The sequence below is a fragment of the Macaca thibetana genome, chromosome 12 (assembly GCF_024542745.1).
Source record: "Macaca thibetana thibetana isolate TM-01 chromosome 12, ASM2454274v1, whole genome shotgun sequence".
Lineage (NCBI taxonomy): Eukaryota > Metazoa > Chordata > Mammalia > Primates > Cercopithecidae > Macaca > Macaca thibetana.
In genome coordinates this window covers 76,838,196-76,859,797 of record NC_065589.1, presented here as the reverse complement: position 1 = coordinate 76,859,797, position 21,602 = coordinate 76,838,196, and the positions used below count along the sequence as shown (strand labels likewise).

Here is a 21,602-nt window from a genome sequence, read left to right as displayed (position 1 = left end):
TTAGATGGTCAAGCTCTGTAAGATCGGTGACATTCATATGTCTATTGGATGCTGCTATATCAGAGATCGTTATATTATTTGATCACTTCCTTATAAAGGAAATAAAGCAACCATGTTAAAAGCCAACATATTTTTAGTTAAAGAAAAAAGGAGACTATGTTTAGGAACTAGAGGAGCAACTCTTCATATGATAACCAATAATTTCTTGTTCTAAGAAAAGACGATTTCCTCCTAATGTCAGGCTACTCATTGAATAAAAGTCTCTCACTTGAAAATACCCCAAAATAACATTTTCCCTTTGCTTTGAGAATCTTAAGATGATTAAAATAACATGAGAGAGTTCTATTGTGGTTATTATTATATACATCTTAAAAAAATAAACAAAATAATTAAACTAAATAAAAGTAAATGGATGATCAAAATATAGAAATCGTTAATAATTCCTCATATAACCACCTGCCTTTAGGTACTCACTTTCTCTTCAATATTTTTGTAACAATCAGAACAATAAAAGGTCAGTGCCATGAGACAGGGCATCTTTACCTGAGCTGCCTCCTGTTGCTTTTTAAGCTGTTCGATCATCTGCTGAAATTCGGCCTCTTTCTGTTCTGCTTCTTCCAAGGTGGCCTGATTCTGTTCCTCATAGGCCATGGCCACCACAGCCAGGATCAAATTTATTAGGTAGAATGAGCCCAAGAAAATGACCAACACAAAAAATATCATGTATGTTTTCCCAGCAGCACGTAATGTCTGCAAACAAAAATATCAGAATTATTTCTCGATATTATTTCACTAAGTGGTGGCTTCAACTTTCAGTTTACTTGTGTGTCTAGCAAAACTCAGATATAAATAGTAATTACGCTGGTCACAGCACACTGTACTTTTTTTGATTCTTTGTTTCTTTAACTTCAGCTTCTTCCTTCTCTCCTAGCTGATGGATTCGCGCTATGATCTCTAGGGGAGAATTTTTGTATTCACCAAGAATGAAACAGTCAGTAAAATGCCATGGAGTCCTCCATTAAAGACCTGAGCCGTTAGGAAAGTCAAGGAAGACAATAAAGTTATCTTTCTATATCTGCTTCTTCATTTTCATTACCTCCCACCTGAGAGATAATATTTGAGGGGGTAGATAAGGCTGAAGGGAGAATGTGCCTTCTGTTTAGGACAATCTGTGTCTGAGAAAGGTAGAGAACAGGTTTTGAGTCAAGAAGAAATGGGAGAGAATTGCAATCCTTGGCATCATTCTGCTCAATATGTGTTATAATCAATAGGATAGAGAAAGTCAAGTCTCGTTTCAAGTTCTGCTCTTTCTACTATATTATCCTCTGGTTTTAATTTCATAACTCAATTGGTTTTCTTGTGTACTTTTACTTAAATGGAGAGTGTAGCTCTTTAGTGTCTCACCAGTTGATAAAGATTTTCCCAGAAGTCCTGAGTCATTAGTCGAAACAAGGACAAAAAAGCCCAACTGAAGGTATCAAAGCTTGTGTAGCCATAATTGGGATTTCTACCAGCTTTCACACACACATATCCCTCTGGACACTGGCTGCAAGTGGGGCAAAAGAAAGTATTACAAGTGGTTCTGCTGCCTTTTTACTCTGATACTATGCTATAATATTGTCTAGCCAGAAAGATTTGCTATTTCAAAATAAAAGTTTGATAAATAAGTAAGTAATCTATTTCCCAACTTTTGACTGCATATAGCCTTATTAGCTACTTGGCATCATCATTAAAATATGGTGCAGCATTTCTAATAATATTTTACAAAATAACTTTTGTTGATAATTTGCAATTTCAACATCTCCATTTCATTTCTACTACTATGGAGTCTCCAGAGTTTATAGCTCCATATACTTATCTAAAAGAAACAGCATTGTTATTACTATATAAACTAAAAAAGTAGGAACAGGATTACTCCTCTTTTTGTATTTTTGCTGTTATATACAGTGGATGTTTAAGAGATATTTTCCTCTTTTTTTATACTTTTATTTGAAGTTCAGGAGCACGTACATGTGCAGGTTTTTTATATAGTTAAATGTGTGTCATGGGGGTTTGTTGTGTAGATTATTTCATCACGGAGGTATTAAGCCTAGTACTCACTAGTTATTGTTCCTGATCCTCTCCCTCTTCCCACTTTCCACACTCTAGTAGGCCCTAGTGTGTGTTGTTCTTTATATGTGTCCATGTGTTCTCATCATTTAGCTCCTGCTTATAAGTGAGGACATGAGGTACTTAGTTTTCTGTTCCTGCAAAAATAGTTTGCTAAGGATAATGGCCTCCAGTTCCATCCATATCCCTGCAAAGGACATGATCTAATTATTTTTTATGGCTGCATTGCATCCCATAGTGTATATGTACCACATTTTCTTTATCCAGCCTATCACTGATGGGCATTTAGGTTGATTCCATGTTCTTGCTATTGTGAATAGTGCTGCAATGAACATACGTGTGCATGTGTCTAACAGTATTACTTCTTGTTTTAGAAAACATAAATCTTACCTAATATTTAAATAATCTCACACTTTATCTAAAACCTTACATATAGCAAATTAATGTCAATAAAATTAGTTGGCTGTTATCTTCAGTTTCTATAAAAAGAGAGAAAAGATACACATATGTATGTGTACACAGAAAGATACACAGATACACACAAATTATTGACTTACCCTGCATCAGAGCTATTTCCACAGAGTAGTGCATCTAAAAAACCCTCCAGGAAATAATGATATCCTGTTTGAAAAAAGAAAGTCATATGATGAACATTTGCATTGTTAAAAACACTAAAATGAGAACAGGAAGGTCAGGTTCTTCTTTTAAGTTTGTTGAGGAATTTTAAACATATAATTCATTCAAAGGCACAAGTATTTGTCTCTTCTCCCTCCAAATTCTAGATATTCTATCTAGATACTTTACAGTGCAAAGTATTTTGTCATTATGAAGGAATGGCATTAGATTAGATACAGTGCAAAGATAACTTTACATTAGATACTTTATAGTGCAAAGTATTTGCATTAGATACTTTACAGTGCAAAGTATTTCTTCATTATGAATGTAAATTTAGTGATAATGACAGGTACTAACACAATCTTTCAAAAAGGTATTAGCCTTTATCCACCACTCTCATGAAAAAAAATTCATTCAGTAAAAATAGACAGGAATGACAGGAATTCATTTTCTCAAAACGGCCACACATTTCAAAATAAAAGAATAGTATATTTTCTGGTCCTCTCTCCTATATTTTTAACACTATACATTTTAATAATTAAGTATAACTTATATTCTCACAGTTTCCAGAATATAGGCAACTTATAGTCAAATATGCATAAACCAGATCAACAACTGAAATGAAAGCAGTTTTAAAAAGTCTTAAGTACTAAAGCTAAAATAATGACTATAGGTGAACAGAACATTATCTCAAAGATTCCCGTTTCTTGCAAACTCCTTTGCGTCTTGCAACATCCAGTTCTTCTGTAACTTTTTCCTTGATATTTTCAACTTTCTTTCCACTAAATGTTGTCAGAATTAAGAACTCTCCTCATTGTGCTACGAGCAACACATGTATACTTGAATTATTCTTATAGTGACACTCCTATATTGTAATTATTTATTTACAAGTATTCCTCCTAGAAAGTCATGATCATTAATTACTTCTATATTAGTGTTTGTTTGAGACTGGGTAGCCTTTCTGTAAAGTTTATTGAATGAATAAGTAAATAAAAGACAAAAAGAGGAAAACATGAAATTAAACAATCAATGTTGGATTTTGTAAGAAGATATATTTTCTAGATGTTAAGTTTTCTGAGGAATTTATTCCATGCATAGTTCCATACAGTACACAGAACCACATAAGGAAAAATATCATTTTTGTTTCTAATATTCTGACTTATTTGAACTTAGACAGGAAAGTTGACATAGTATTTTCTAACTTTGAATTAAAATTAAACAAAGAGAAAGGACTATAATAGTTTATGGATGAATTTTTGGTATCTCATATTTATAAATGAAGTTTTGCTCATTAAATTCATGATCTAACCTTAATGATTAGCCTTAACCTGAGGAAATATAACTTTTCAGTTATAATATTTATCCTTAAATTTAATAAACTTAATTTTCTATTACTTTCAAAAATGAACCACTTTATTTATATTTGCATTTGGTTTAAAATAAGAATCACAGATGTTTAGAGCTGAAAATGACCTCAGATATTATTTATTTTTTTACTTTGAGTATTGGAAAAATGCAGTCCAATAAATTTTCCCTAGAGAGAATAAACCCTAAATAACCCTCATAGTCAGTATTTTAAACTTAGGTAAAACAAACAAACAACAGATTTCAGGGAGTTGGTGATTGAAGTTGACCTACTGGCATCATATCAAGTGAATAAGGAACATTGGTGTATTGCTCAGACACTGTTCTTAATCTGAAGATTAACAACTAAAGATTTACAACTAAACCTAAAGATTTTCAGCTGTTTGTAAATTATTTATTAGCGTATCACTGAATGTCATGGAAGAGTTCATTTGTATCAACCTAAGGTATTTTCCAGATTTATAACTATAAGGAAACACTGATTAGTACTCGCTTTTTAAACTATGCTATCATTACTTTAATAAATACAAACAACTAGTAACTTTCTGTAATTAATTCTGTTTGTTCCACACAGTCACTGAAGTTTTCTTTCTTTTTTTCCAAAATATTATTCATCACCTTAAAATAATACAGATATACTATATTCAAGAACATCTAAAAATCTAAGTTGTGCAGGTTTAATGTTTTTCCTTAAAAAGGACTTTTCCTTTTCTTATTAATCATGTTCTAACTCTCCTTGCTTTTGAAATATCACTACTGGCAGATTCTAAAATTAAAGAGAGAGGAAACTTACACACTTTTTATTGTCACTTTCAAAAGAGAAAGGCTGTTAGCACAATTATTATTATTTCCAAGACAGAGTCTTACTCTGTCACCCATGCTGGAGTTCAGTAGCATGATCATGGCTCACTGCAGTCTTGACCTCCCAGGTTCAAGTGATCTTCCTATCTCAGCCTTCTCAGTAGCTGAGACTATAGGTAAATGCCACCACACCCAACTCATTAAAAAAAGTGTGTGTGTGTGTGTGTGTATATATATATATATATAATATATATATCTATATATATATAGTAGAGAAGGTGGTCTCACTATGTTGCCCATGCTGGTCGCAAACTCTCAAACTCCTGGCTTCAGGTGATTCTCCAGCCTCAGCCTCCCAAAGTGCTAGGATTATAGGTGTGAGCCACTGCACCCAACTAACATTTTCTATTACTCTCTCCTGAAGCTTTATTAACTGTAATTTTCTTCTTTTTGATGTAATACTACTTTTCAAATATATGAATGAGATTTACTTTTAGGTATCACTTTATTTCCTTAAGGTAACAAAATAATCTATTAAACTATAACACTCTGAAGCCATGTGTTATCTCCATTATTTTCCCCAGTGTACTACAAAGTTTCTGATACATAAGAGACATTGTGTAATTAGTGTATAATGAGTTACATTTGCATAGTACTGTAGAATTCGCAAAGGGCATTCACATGTTTTATCTCCTTTGATTATATCAATTACCACAGGAAACAACAAAGGATCCTAGGAAAATTCTTTCTAGCTGAATTCTTCAGGCTTCCAAATGATGATAAAATAGAAAATGGCATTGAGGAGTCAAAACTAGAGTAGTTATGAACAAAATTGTTAAATGTATGTGTAAGCCATTGATAAGGTGATTAACAAAATTCTTCTTTAAAATTAGTTCCAGAAATATAAATAATCTATTATTTAAAATCCAGAGGATAGAAATACCAAATAAAATATAATTTTAAATATTGTTAAATAGTTTGATTAGGTAATTTTCTAAAAGATGACGTCTTGTTATGTGATCATTTAAAAACATTTTCATGCCTAGATGGAAGGCACATTAGCAATGAAAAGACTAAATATACATAACAGTAATTATTTTTTAGAGGGTATTTTATTTATTTCGTTAGTTTTAAATTTTAAATTTTAATTGTTGTGGGTGCAAGGTAGGTGTTTGTATATATGGGGTAAATGAGATGTTTTGATACAGCCATGCAATGTGTACTAATCACATCATGTAAAATGGGATATCCAGCCCCTCAAGGATTTATCCTTTGTGTTACAAACAATCCAATTCTACTTTTTAAGGAAATGTACATAACAATAATTCTTACTTGAATCTTGAATATATGACTTCCAGTCAAACTCAAAGACAGTTTCATTTATAAGTGTACCATTATAATTCACAGTTATATTCTTTTCTACACTATGTTCCTCCAGGGAAGCATTGGTGGGAGGCCACTGTATACATTTATTCCTCAGGTTGCCCATGAACAGCTGCAGCCCAATTAGAGCAAACACGCTCAGACAGAACACAGTGAGGATCATGACATCAGAGAGTTTCTTCACAGACTGGATCAGGGCTCCCACAATGGTTTTCAGGCCTGAAAGAAAGAAGTCTGTTACTATGAAAACTTAACACATCTGAAATAATAAAAGTTTCACACAATTTTCTTGAAAACATAGATTTCATTCATAAGTCCAAGGATGTTTGCAATGCTAATGGAGAAGCAACACTTCATGGAAGGGGGAAGAACTTCTGAAGATGAATTCCAGAAATGTAATGATTTAAGCAATGAAATGAAGATTCATATCCCATTATGTCGAGACAGAGTAATGGAAGGTTCATGTTCTTCATGGAGCCTATATTAAGGAAACGGCCTTGTCTTTTTCCTTTTTGCTACTGAAGCTTGCCTCACATTTTCATTAGGGTCAGAGGTCAGTTTTATGACAAAATACTTGAATAAATATTTTTAAATTCCTATTTATAAATAAGAAAGATTTTGCTGTACAACTGAAAGTGGTTTGCAGTATAATTGTGCCTTAAGATAATAAATCCTCCATGCAGACTCACACTATTTTTTATTATCTCATTCCCTTCTCTTTTGTTAGCAAAAAATTTAGAAGATTTGCATTGTATACACATAGTCATTAATGACTCTAATGAATAAGAAATTAGAGATTGGTACATTTAAAAGGGAGCAAATTCTTGATAAAACTAACATGGTGAAAAAACAAAACAAAACATGATATTTGTAAGTGCAAATCACCTTGACCTCAAATCACAGTATCTCACATAAGACACTGTTACACTCCAAGTCTGATAAAGCTTATGTCTAAATAATAAGAATCATTTTCTTTGAAACACCTAGTCTTATGATTCTTGATTTTCGGTAAAACTGAATGCCAAGCAAAGAGAAGGATGCTGAATCATATGATGGGTCAGTCTCGTTGTCTAACCTTGCTCTCACCTGGAATGACTGAAATTGTCTTCAATGCTCGGAGAACTCTGAATGTTCTCAATGCCGAGACATTGCCCAGGTCCACAAACTCTGTGACGTACCTGTAATAGGGAGTTCACACACAAACACAATAACAGGATACAAAGAAAAAGCTGTAGGTACAAGGAGCCTATGCTTTACTCTAATCACTTCTTACCTGGAATTACAGAAATAGTTTTCAAAGCTCTCAAGACTCTGAAAGTGCGAAGAGCTGAAAAATTGCCTAGGTTTACAAATTCTGTTACAAACCTGTAGAATCAAATCAGAGTTATTCAAGATTTTAGCAGGATTTATATTACTTGCATGGGTCTTTTATAAAGACCTTCTTGGTGATTTTAAATGATAAATATTGTAAGTGGCAAATCAGGAATTAGATTTCATCACTAATCCTCTGTTCACATAATTTAAGGCCATTAGCTAAATGTAAACTTCATAAAGTAGGCGCCATTGTTGTCACTTTGGAAGCAATGCAACCAATATCATGTGTAACTTGTAAAAAGAAAATAAATCTTGGCTATGGTTTAGGGTTTTAGTTAGAAAAAGATATATGAAATCACCGAACAGAAATTTGGGCATGAAAAGGCAGATTGCCTTACTGCTTTTATATACGAGATAAGATTTTCCCAGTGTAACTTTTAAATAAAAGTTAAGCAAATTAAGAACAATATTTTATGAGGGTCCAGTGCTGCCCCTATTATTATTGCCATTTTGATCTTAAGAAATGGAAATCCTGGTATGCCTTCTTTTGAGCTGTGGCCAGAGAACCTGGCAAAGAATTGGCTCATCCTGATCAGACAGGAAATTACAACCAGACACGCAGTATTCGGAGTCCTGAGTATATCAGTGTCACCTCTCCTGCTCCTCTCCACTACATCACAACTGTAAGAGGCCAAAAAATCAGCTCCTGAAGGAAGGCTGAGGGTAAGTGTTGTTGGGCTGCCTCTTTCTATGCTCTACTCTCACTTAGTCCGGAATGGTTTTCTTTGTCTGGGTCTCTTCCTGAGGAAGTCTGTGACTAGAATAAAAAGCACGGGAGTGCATAAACTGTGTATATTACTGAGTGGATATGAATAGGAGATAAGGATAAGGAAGTTTATGTTGAGACTAAAGAGATGAAGAAAACCATAAAAGGAAAGAAGAAAATAAGAAAGAAAAGGGGTCAGGAGAGAAACAGAAAGGCAGAGAGAATGCACTCCTCTACAGGTCTTAGAAATCAGTAATTTAATATATTAAAAACATAATATTTCAAGTATCTTCTTTCTTCTCTTAGTTTGATTTGTCAGATCATTTTGATGCTAGTAGATACTTACTTTCGATTATTCTACCAAACCAATAAAAGAAACTGTGTGTAATATGAGCAAGGTCATTGCAAATTTGTGTAGCCAATAGAACTGTTTCGTGGCTATAATTTTCAAAGTGATTTTCACAGATGTATTACAAATATGCTTGTGTTTTGATATGAGATTGTGTGTGTTCATATGTGTTTGTGTATGTGTGTTGTGCATGTGTGTGTGGAAGAGTGGCGTATGTGAAATTTTCTGACAGATGCTACGTGTGAAAATTGTAGTTTTCAACTACTGCAAAGCCTTCATGCCATAGTGAAATCCCACTTAGACCTTTGTTGTGCTAAATTGAAATCCAGAGTTTGAATGTATGAATCACACCAAAATATTCTACAGGTAAAGCAAGCCTATTCTTAAAAGCATAAGCACTGATGGAAAACCAAACTACGTTCTCTCTTAAAGTTTCAAAAAAGGCACTTACGCAAATGTAATGACAGTGAAATCGAGCCAGTTCCATGGATCCCGAAGGAAAGTAAAATCTTCTAAACAGAATCCCCTTGCAATAATTTTTATAAGTGATTCAAAAGTATATATTCCTGTGAAGGTGTATCTGAAAACAAGCATCCAACAAATTTGATAAAGTAACAGTGTTTTTTCATAGCATACCAATTTCTTATCACTCTATCAGCAGAATAGATGAATACTAAAAAAGAAAACTAAGCAGATGGACTTTATTTTCATACAAATAAAACATAGCCCTAAATTTAAATTCAACTTTCTAACACACAAAGAGTTGTTTTGTAAAGTGTCTTAAGAGTAGTGTGAGAAATACAAGGTATATTAAATCTATCTAGACATTGTCTGAAATGTCTTGGTATTTACATAAATAAACATAGTCTCCTGAGAAATATTTAGTATGTTTACATGATGGAATAGCCAATCAATACTATTGCAGAAGCATGAAATGATTTCCTTTCAGGGAAAAAAAAATCTCAATTTTAATGATGTTCCAAGAATGAGAGGGAATTGACAAACTAGCATGCCTTTTTTTTTTTTTCTACAAGATAATTTAACTTACTTGGAATAAAGACTTCTTTAAAATCAAAGTAAATATTTCTAGGGTTACAAAAAGTAAACATTTAATTTAGAATAAAATTCTTGTGATAATTCAGAAACTTAGGTGTTTCCAAAGTTTAAATCTCCTACTCAGAAATTGGGGTGTGAGAGTGGCATAAAATCACAAAAAAACTAGGGCAACGGAAAACCTGTGGGGCCTCTCATATTAACTTCAATACTTTAGAATTTTTTGTATATAATATTTATTATTTTCTTCAAAATGTCATTTTTCTTACTGGTTTCAGCCTGGAAGTGTCTAGGAAAGGAAACACTCTTGGAAATACGTTGGTACAAACATTACCTTCAATTGAAGGTAATGGCAAAAACCACAATTATGTTTACACCAACCTAATACTTCTGTAGTTGTTACAGGTCAGCAGCTGTATAGTAACAGGCACTACAAATAGGAAGTGTGGGCAGATGAGCAGCTATGGTTAGAGTAGCCCAACTTCAGTTATCACAAATCTGGCCTCTCTGCCTCGAAGGTATCCCCAGAACAGAGACACCATCAGTATAGTTAGTAATGCTTCTGGTTTCTGAACACTCTTCAAAATTTCCACTTCTGTTAGTTTAGTCTTCAGTCTACCGAATTTTCAAGTTCTACAATCCTGAAACTTTGGATTATTTTTCAATTTGTTGGTGTACACGCTTGGAACTATATTGACTTGACATGAAGTGAATGTGCCTGTTGGCAACGAAAACTTTGTGAGGTTCGATATGGCATTTGTAACTAACTCTTTTTGATTTTCGACTCAATGAATTTATTTGGAATTTAACTGGAACAAAGGTCTACCATACTGTCTCTTTTCTGCAATTGCTTTGACCACATTTGGTTTGGCTACTGTAGATTTTAAAGAAAAAGGAGTAAATGTCCAAGAGTGCTGGTCTTCTGGTAAACACCAGGTACAGGCGAAAGAGAGCAATAATCAGGTATAACGCCAGCAGGCCTGAGGGCCAATGAACATTGTCCTCTTGCTGAGTAATTTTGTCTAGAAATGACTTTAATAAAATGCTCTTCAGTTTTATTTTTAAAACTACAATAAGACACAGTTTCAAACTCCCAAATGTAGATATGTTATTAAAAATATAAGTTGAACTTACTCTACATTCTTTGTCCAGTCAGGAGGGTTACTCATTGTCATAAACACACAGTTTGTCAAAATAGTGCACATAATTAGCATGCTGAATAATGTAGGTTATTGTTAAGGAACGCACAAAAGAAAATCGAAATCCAAGTGCTATATTACAAAAAGCTAACACTGAAAAGCCCAAACTGCAGCTTAGCCAAAATTCAGGGATAAATGTATTGTGGTCAAGTCATCTAATCTCTTTAAATTTCAATTTCTGCATGTGTAAAATGTGGGTAATAATATCACCTTCACTGAGTATTTGTATAGATTAAATGAGATAATGTATATAAAAGCATTATATCAGTATAAGGTGTTGTTTTTACAACTATTATTAAATCAATATATTCACCTCCCAGAGAACTTCCGTGGGAAGACTATTTTTGTGCTACCTGGAGTTGCATAGTTTTTCAACAGAAAGTATTGACTTGAGCTCATTCAGGCAAATAAACTAGTAAATTGTTGAGGAAGACCACTTATCTGCAATATTGTAATTTCTTAAACACATCTTATCCAACATAGTTCAATGCATGAAAACAATTTGTAGTCAAAGTACGGCACGATGCTAATTGTTCAGCTGCTCTATTTCAACTGAGTTATGCAAGTGCAGCAGCATTCGATAACATTAAAAGTGAGTATTCTTGAAGATTGGCACTTAACATGATGGGAATGTAATTAAAATGCAACACAGCAAAGTGATGTTGGCCAAGTGACTCAACCTCTCTGTCCCATTGCCTTGTATCTCCTCCTACTTCTCTACAATGGAGCTAATAATATACTCATTTTGTAATGTAATCATTTTTACATGCAGATTAAACGAGTTAATATATTGGAAATGCTTGGAACAGTCGCTGTGCATAAGTAAATATACTCTAAGTGGCAGCTAAAACAAATGAACAGATATAACAGAATTATAAAACTGAAAGGGACCCTAAAAAATAAGTTTTATCACTATATTTTAAAAATCAGGAAAATAAGGCCTTACTAAGCTCTAGAGGAATTAGATAAAGGGCTCAGGACTAGAATATAAGTTTCCTGCATTAAGATCCAATATTCTTTCCACTATAGTTTACTGCCAAAACAAAAATTTTCCATAATTGAAAAAGAAAGTTTTCATCAAATGACCACATGATGGCACTACGAATACAAACTGGGATAAGGAAACTTCCGTAAGTGTAAAAACCCTGATCATATGATTTTTATGTTTCAAATCTTTTAATTTTAGTAATAGCATATTTATACCACTAAGAAATGCCTTGCTATCATATTAAAATTAGAATGGCTTTTTAAATTTTAGAATCCTTTAAAAAATAGTATGAGCTTATGATAATTATAATGGTCTTTGAATACCTATTATTGTCAAAGCTATCAAACAAGATACACTTAGAAATGAATTGTTTTGCTAAATTGATCAACAAATGAATGTAGTTGTGAAGTCCTTTTTAACACCATGAATCATGAAACCAAATCCCTTAAGACCATTTGGAAATATATGCCAACTTCTCTCATTAACTTCCAGAGTCTTTACTAAGCCATCAGTTTTGCATGGCAGCATCATAACTCATGACTTGAATTTGAAATTCAGCCAACATTCCAGTTCTTCCTTCACAAAAATCATCAGGAAATTTCAAGAATTAACTAAGTACTGGCCAAAGACTCTTGACATTCTCTGACAGAAAATATACTTAAAGATTTATTCTAAGATACATTGAAGTGTTTTATATCATAACTATGGATAAACTTGGGTGTGGAAGTAGATTTTTCTGTTATTATATCATTGCTCACCGCAAATTCTACACCATCACAAACTTTGTATAAAGATGGTAAAGGTAAATATGATTATCTTACTTTAGATTTGTAGGATTCAATACATATAAGTGTTTTTAGACAGATAACAAAAGTACATAAATACATGTTTATACATAATATATAAAATGTTAAAGACTGAATGTTTCAGTAATGTCTATGTGATTAATGAACTTTAAGAATGAGGCTTATATGACAAAGATGCAAAATGAGAGTGATGAAAACTATAGAATATGGACATTTCCCAACTTAATTTGATATTTAGCTACAAAGTGCTTACAGATTATGTACAAATAGTTAATATTAATCACTTGAAAAAGGATATGAATGTACCAAAATCTTAATAGCTATTTTCCTAAGAGGATTGAAGGGAGTTAAAATGTACAGGGCAGAGGTGGCACTGAACCGGAAGATGGCCTTCCCTTTATTCAATACTATAAAAGTCTGTAAGACAGGAACACAACATACAAGCATGAAAGTATAAACCACTTAAACTCTGTTATCTACTTTCTGTTACTTGTCATAATAAATTATTCTAAAGTTAAATGAGAAAGCAGCACAATCACAATTTCTAATGTGCACCATGAAAACAAACTGTCACTGGATCTCTTCTTAATTAGAGAGGAAATCCAATGATACCACTTACCTTTTACCTGATACTTACCCTCAAGGTTATTGTACATAAGACAATTAGCCAAAAGAAGTCATTTATTTTCTTGATATTTTAAGTGTCTGAGTTAAATGAAAGTCTTAAATGGGTGCACATTTCATTTCATTCCAAAAAACTTAAGGCACTACATTCTTTTTATAGTGATTTCAGCTTTCCCAATTCAAGTATCTTGAAAATTAATCCTGTGGAACGCAAAATCATTCAATAGAACTGATACTATTTTTGAAATAAAGATTGTTTTTACCATCTATCCTCATAAAATAAACATTATCACTCTCTTCATAATAGAAAATAAAAACAGTCATCATCAAACCCACTCTTGGGTTAGATGGATGTAATCCAATAATTGATTTCCGGAGGCCAAGTTCCCTGGAGAGCATCCGTTGACCAGGAGTGCTAAATTCTGTACTGGGATTTCTGAGTTAGCTGACATATTGAATTCTAATCCCAATTGACTTCCTATCTTACGTGGTGCTTTCTTATCACAGAGGAAAAGTTCAAAGCCCCTAAAGAATCCAGGATCCATGAATGTGAATGAAATTCCTTCCAAAAATTAGACTTATTTGAGATCAATTGGCAGTGGGCAGATAAAACATTAAAGCAGCAACATGCAAGGGTGTAAAAAGAACTCTGGCTCAGTGTTTCCCAAGGTGCTTACTTATATAGACAGAGCCAGGGAGAAAGCCTTTCTCTCTGTGAAGAAGATATTTGTGGAAGGAAATTTTAAGCATCATTTTAAATTCACTCATTCTTCAAAAGCTCTCTTTTTTAAGCCTTAGGATGCATATGTGCACAGATCATGTTATGATATAGCAAGCATTAACTTTTTGTTTATTTTCTGCTAAGAATCTTTGATAATAGTTAATTGTCTATAGTCTTAGCTCATTAACAGATTTCCCCTATACTTGCAGGATTTTCTAAATTCAAGTAAAGCAAACCCACCCTCCCACCCCTCTACCCACTAAATATTTATGGAGTTGGTTTTTTAAAATTAAGCACTTTCTATCTGGTATGGGTAGAAGTGTCCTAAACTGGCTGTGAAAGTATGGTCCCCCAACTGGTACTGGTTAAGTAGAGATATGGAGAGTCCACGTTTACAAATTTGTAGGGCAATTTGACCAATTAATGCTGTGTCTGTTTAATAATAAAAAAGTAAGGGGATGTTGCTGTGGCCCTGTTTTTCATTTCAGTTTTCTAGAAATTAATTTTTACTTCATTTTACAGAAGAATAGAGACCTCACCTCCTCAACAGAGTTTGAGAAGCACTGCTCCAAGTCTCAACTCTGCCTGCATTCCCTCTATCATCTTTGAAGGAGTATGAGTCCAGAAAACAGATAGAACTTTACCACAAAGTCCATTTGAAGGAAGGGAGAATTTCACCTGTGCTTCCTAGAAGAACAATCACCTGTGTCAACAATACTTAGCCCTCTTTTTCTCTGATTCATTCAGGGATTCTGTCCCTGAATGAATCCCTGAATGACATTGTGAGATCGTCGTAAATCTGAACAGACTTGTGCAATGCAAATGCCTTTGCCGTAGGGAATATGAGCACGTGGACACAGAAAGGTCCAAAGTGAGCTAGCTCAGGACTAAATATGATTCACCTTTCAAACATACTGCATATACTTCCTTTCCCCCAAAATATGCTGAGTAAAATCTGATATAAATATTAGGGGCTGAGACGGCCGGGCACAGTGGCTCACGCCTGTAATCCCAACACTTTGAGAGGCCAAAGTGGGCAGATCACCTGAGGTCAGGAGTTTGAGACCAGCTTGGCCAACATGGTGAAACCCCATTTCTACTAAAATCACACACAAAAAATTAGCTGGGCCTGGTGGCGGGTGCCTGTAATCCCAGCTACTTGAGAGGCTGAGGCAGGAGAACAGGAGAATCGCTTGAACCCAGGAGGCGGAGGTTGCAGTGAGCCAAGATCGCACCACTGCACTCCAGCCTGGGTGATGAGAGCGAAACTCTATCTGAAGAAAAAAAAGAAAAAAAGAAAAAGAAATATTAGGGGCTCAGGTAGGAGAACCAGTAAAAATATAACACAGAATATACATATATATATATATATATATATATATATAATAAATATATATATATATTTTAAAATAAGAATCTCTTCATTTTTAAAAGCCAATTTTGAAACAAATACTAGTGATACAAAGAGATAATAAGAAAGAAATGACAATCCATAGATGGCCTAAATCATGGGCTGGAGTGTGAGGATAATCAAGATGGTACTGTTTGTACCTCCGTGGATAAGGAAAATAACCAGGCTCATCCTAAGGAGACAAGACCATACTTAGAAGAAAACACCTGTGATGCTGGCTCCTCGGCCACTGTTCAGCCCAAACCATGACCAGAGGTAATAGATGACCAAAACAGAAAAGACAGACAGGGAGTGGTAAAGTAAAAGGAAAAGCTAGAGATCTAAAAGAAGGGAGGGGAGCATTTCTGCCCCGAGTACTAAAAAGTAAAAGAGGCAAGATTCAGAAACCAAACACAAAAGGGTCCAAAAAGGGAGTCAGCCTAGAAGTAAAAAGAGCGGAGGATTCTAGACAAAAATAGGGGAAAAGTGGGGACAGAGACAAATCTGTTAAAGGACACAAAATTACAGCTAGATAAGAGGAATACATTCTAGCTTTCCACACCACTGTAGGATGACTGTAGTTAACAATAATTTATTATATAGTTTCAAATAGCTAGAAGGAAGATATTGAATGTTCCCAACACAAAAAGTGACAAATGTTTGAGATGATGGATATGCTAATTACTCTGATCTGATCACTATACATCATATGTATTGAAACCACTATATGCCTCATAAATATGTACCATTATTATGTGTCAATTTAAAAAATAAGATAAAAGGAGGTATAAAGGGCAGAAACTCAGCAAGGGTGAGTTTAATGAAACCAAAGCACTCCCAATGCTTACATGTGATTCTAAATCTAAAAGTCCTTTGACATAGATAAAATTAATACTTTGACACAAAAGTTAAAAACAAATGGGCATAATTATCAATTATTCAAGCCTTAGATGAAAACATTTACTGATTTTTACAGTGTATTCCCTTTATTCATTTATAAAATTTAAAGAATGTGTAGAAGATTATTTTGTAACAAGATTTATAAATGCAATGGAAAACACTTGCAAGTTGAATTTATAAATGGAATTAATAAGGTTTTACTGACAACGGTATTTGTTTTGCTTTAATTTTTCATAAGACATACTGTTGTGCAAGACATCCTTGCTACCCAGGAAGCTAGCAATAAGGCCAACAGTAAAGGACCATTTTTTATAGGATTTCTTCTGTGAGAGCTCCACTTTTCTCAGATTGAAACATACGTGCTTACGTGCAAACTTCATAGATGTAGCTTTAAGGTGTTGATGGATTTTAAACAGCCTTCCAATAAAGCAAAATTACCCAGACATGTATAGCAACCCAATATGTATAACTTTAAATATGATAGCACTTTCATGTCAGAGTAAGTTCCATCTGGAATGTCAATTTTATTATTTGTAATGATCTTATGTCTATTTCCTCAACTGTCTGTATCTTACCTCCTTGTAATTGCTTATACAGCCAAGAAGCCAATCATTCAGTTTATAAGTGTTAAGAATTAATAAAAGGATACTTGTTTCCAAGGACTCTCAGATACAACTTTCTCCCATTAGTGGTATTGATGATATTGAAGGGAGGGAAGAGTCTGAAGGAAATATTGTTTACTTACAACCAATAAGTAGCTCTAGAGTTTTCAAATATATAGATATTTGCTTTCCCTGCTATACATATAAGAAAGGGCTCCAAGAGGGAAGAGTTCAAAGACTAGCTAAGATATTGCTGTACCTTAAACTGTATAAACAAATATTATGCAGCTTTAAGCTAATCAAGATTTATGAACTATTAAATTGGGTGACTTTTTAAAAACTTTTTAAAATAATGTATTGGTTAGCTTATTATAGTGAAGTATCTTAGCATCCTTTAAATCTAATTAGTTCAACAAAGATTTCATTAATACAACTTATCAGGAAAATTTTTATTCCATTAAGTCATTTGAATAAAAAAGAAACAGTTCAAAGTTGATGGTGGAAGAGAAAAGGTTTATACAGTAGCATCTAGCTGGAAACAAACCTATCTTTACTGCCCAAGGTTCATAGGAACATTGACATGACTGGCTCCACTTACAAGCGGCAAGACTTTGTGGTTTAGTACAATTCAGTCACACCTATGATTATTCTTAATATTTGTCCTTCAGTTCATTTGTTATAGGGCCAAAACAAATGCTTTAATTGCAGTTCTACAAAGAAATAGAACTGTTAGAAATTAATAACATCATTTTAACACGTGGATAATTTTCTGTTTCAAAACAAATTTTGAAGTATGGCATTGTGACTGAGGTAGCAACTAGATTTTATATACGAAAAATCACTTTACGGACTTATTTGCAGGAATGTAACATTCATACAATAGGGGTTGTTGTACCTTGTCACTTATGTCTTCATATACAGGTACCAAAGTTATTGAGCATATATACAATAAGTTGGTAATTATGTATGAGCATTGCAGACATCCAGAAATGAGCAGGGACCTAGTTTAGGTCCAATTGTTAATTTCAATTGATTTCAATTCAAAATACACATATTAACTGTTTAGTACAATATTTGCAATGCCCTGTGCTACAGTCTAAAGAGAAAACAAAGATACGTAGGTTATGACACCAAGACATTTATAAACTAGGAGATTCTCAACTATTTCTTTTAATAGAATATAGAAGAATTGATGAAGGTTTACCTTGACCAGCACTTTCCAACAGAAATATAATGTAAGCTACAAATCTGAGCTACAGGTATGATTTTAAATTTCCTGAGAGCCACATTAAAAGAAAAACAAAGCAGGTGAAATGAATTTTAACCCAACATATCTGAATTATTATCATTTGGGAATGAAATAGATATAAAAAATTTTTGAGGTATTATATATATTTTTTACTATCTCTTAGGTCTTTGAAATTTGGAGTCACACTTACATATTTCAAGTACTTAGTAGCTACACAAGGCTAATTAATCTCCGCTGTATTGGGCAGCACAGCCCTAAACTTAAACCATCCATTGTTCAGCAAGCTCATACCTTCTTCAGCAATCCTTGCCATGTAAAAATAATTTCTGGTTTTAAAGAAAAAGCAAGAAGTAAGTTATATAGAAAAATTGGTAATAACTCTGGTAATTAACAGTTTGATAATCTGGGAAGCAACATTACAAAAATATAAGTGTGATTTGTTTTATCTTAAGAGTGCAAACTCTGAAATTAGATTTCTGGTTCAAAAGCTAACTTTGCTGCCTTCTAGCAGTGTGATCCTCAACAGGTTTCTTAACATTCTGTGACTCAGTTACCTCACTTGAAAACAGAATAAATGTACTTAGCTCACAGACTTGAAGCGATTCCAATTTAGTTGGTCAGATTTTGATACCTAGTTTTTATACTTTAAATAAGTAATCCAGATGATTCTGTCATAGCAGGGCTCTTAATCTGTTTTTGTTACCTAATGGTTATAAAAAATCACAAACCATTGCCCAAATATCAATGATTATGTTGTACATGTGGATTGAAATTTTGCCCCTTGATCTAACTGAATAGTTACTAAGAAAATAATTATGTTATAATGATTTGGTAGAAATTGCTATTTATGAAACTATATTTGTTATTATCTAGTAATCTTTTCTTGTTTCTGGGCTTAGAGAAAGTGATTTGTTTACAATTTTTTCCCATGACAGACATTGAATTTAACAAGCCATGCTTTTCCAGTTTCTTTTTCTCATTTAAATATAGCCATTACCTTAACTTTTATTGCAATCTAGGTGCCATATTCTTCAAAGTACATAGTTCAAACATAAGCTCTAACTTTGTGTTTCATCTAAACATTATTGAAACATTGCCAATTAACAGGACTGACTCCAAATTTATTGCACTTTCCTACTCTTGAAGTAAATCTACTGGCAAAGACAAGAAATAACACAGGAAGGTGAGCTACGATGATGAACAACACACAAAATGTAGAATGTACTACTGGTTGGTTAAATTTATCCTTTAGCTTCAAAGTTTAAAACAGGTAATTTCCAACTTGTACATGAGCTGTGTTCCAAAAATGCATTTGGAAGTCAATTGTTTGGAAATGTGAATATATATGTGTGAATATATGTGTATCTGTGAATATTCTCGCAGATACACATATATCTCTAGATCCACAAATCTATCAAACTGTTAATGAAGTACAATTCTGAATTAATGGCACTGCAAAACTTTATCACTATGTGTAAGAAAGTGCTACTCTGAAAAAGATAGTTTCTTTCCTTGAAATAGCCCTGGAAGTCAGAGCAGAAAAATTATCTGGCTCTAGCTCCTACCCAGAAGTGCTATTAACCTTTTCATAGCTCTAAGCTGCTGGCTTGGGAAGTGGTTCCAGCATGAAGTGGCAGAGTTAGAGCCATGTTGCAAGAGGAGAGATGCTTCAAAGTTTTGGGTGTGAAGAGCAGCGTAGATGGTCAGGAGATTCCATTAGTATAATACATATCTCTGGGGACATTTCTTATGCTGGGCCAATTCCATGGTATATCATTTTTTTCCCAAGGACTTTAAATGGTCTCACCTACTTCCCTTAACATTTATTATAGCCTGTGAGTTCGAGCCAAGATTTTCTTCCTTTTCTGGCTCACTGGGAGATGAAAAGTTTTCTTGCAGGCTTTCTATCTGACTCTGAAAAGAGTATGCCATATTTAATATTTTTTCATCTCCTAGTCTCATTCAATTTTTTCCTTTCAACCAGGGATAATCAGACTAAACAACAATCTGTGTCACTTGCCTACCTGTGTGCCACCAAGCTTTAATATATAGCCTTCACCTAATGACAGATGTGGTCCTTAAGTCACAGATGACAAACTAAAATGCCTACAGAGGCTAAGTGACAGTAGGTACCTGCCAGTTTTAGGCATATAAGTCAGTGATGCCTGAACTGATATTTCAAGAGAAATCCTTAGATGTATAATTTTATGTGTGTGTGAAAGATTTTCTGATTTATAAATGCTAGAAAATAATTCAAAATTATAAGTAATTTTGTTAGTTTAACAAAACATGTCTGTGAACTCCATGCCTCATAGTCAGTTTTTAAACATTGTTGCCATAAGCTCACACAAAAGAGAAGAATTTGTACCTAGAGAAGAATCTGTAAAATTGCTTGTTCCTAAGCTTTAGCTGGGTGGGATGGGGGAGGGTTGGGGCCGTTGGAGGAGATAACTCTGCAGAAGGTGCATCGCTAGAAAGTGCCTAACTAGGCTTTTGTCAGCCAAAGCTGCAGAGCCCTCAACCTCTTCTCCAGCAGAGAGAAGAAACTATAACCATAAGGGAAAAGAATAAAATCTGGAGCTGAAACATTTTTCAGCCCTATATCATCAGAATGTACATACCATGGGTCTGATACGCTATTATATGGTCAGTTAATTTCTCTTTGACTGGAAAGAACACATTTGAGCCCAGTTTGATTACAAGCTTGCTGTGTGAGGACTATGAGCAAACTATTCCCCTCAATTTCTCCATCTCAGTGGAGAAGATTATACTAATACCAATCTCAGGACTGTTTTGAGGATGAAGTGAAATAAAACATGTCAATGCCCTTGTGAATTCTAAAGTGTCAATAAAAATATAAGGATCTGTATTCTAACTCTTAAATGTACACATATAAGAACATTTCTGTTTCTCCAAGCATGGCCAATTTTAGTATTGGAATTTTCAGGTTCAATATCTTTCTTCTCAAACTTCCTACCTAAGAAAACGAGGCCATCACCTTCCTTCTGTCTGACACATAAACACCTCCCAAACCAATTCCGATTCTATCCATTATTCTCCATCTCCATGGTCAAAATGCTAGATCAAACATAAAACTCCTAAATTTCTCCATAGAGAAGTTGAGTGATTTTTAACACTGTAAAGTGGACCATGTTACTCCTGTACCCAAATACTTGTTGGGAATTCATTTTGCTTTGAAGATAACCTTCAAGCTCTTTAAGATGTACTGAAAGATCCTCTTTATCTAGCCCCAGGTCTACCTCCCCAACCTCACCTTATTCTCTTCTTACCTATTACAGGTCAGCTTGATTATATGTCTTATTCTATGCTGTTCTCTTTCCTTGGAAGATTCTCCTCTCCCTCCTCTT

At 33.9% G+C, this 21,602-nt stretch overlaps 1 protein-coding gene across 6 annotated transcripts in view; it reads right to left on the bottom strand.

Annotated features, from left to right (window-relative positions):
- Positions 1-21,602, bottom strand: part of SCN1A (sodium voltage-gated channel alpha subunit 1) — a 160,797-nt gene that overhangs the window by 57,453 nt on the left and 81,742 nt on the right. For all 6 annotated transcript variants that reach the window (XM_050752501.1, XM_050752504.1, XM_050752506.1 and 3 more), the window contains 8 exons: positions 13,048-13,165; positions 10,890-10,980; positions 9,154-9,282; positions 7,360-7,451; positions 6,223-6,492; positions 2,667-2,730; positions 1,405-1,546; positions 544-750 (listed from right to left, as the gene is read on the bottom strand). In XM_050752501.1, the coding sequence (XP_050608458.1) occupies positions 544-750; positions 1,405-1,546; positions 2,667-2,730; positions 6,223-6,492; positions 7,360-7,451; positions 9,154-9,282; positions 10,890-10,980; positions 13,048-13,165 (1,113 nt within the window). The remainder of the gene's footprint in view (positions 1-543; positions 751-1,404; positions 1,547-2,666; positions 2,731-6,222; positions 6,493-7,359; positions 7,452-9,153; positions 9,283-10,889; positions 10,981-13,047; positions 13,166-21,602) is intronic.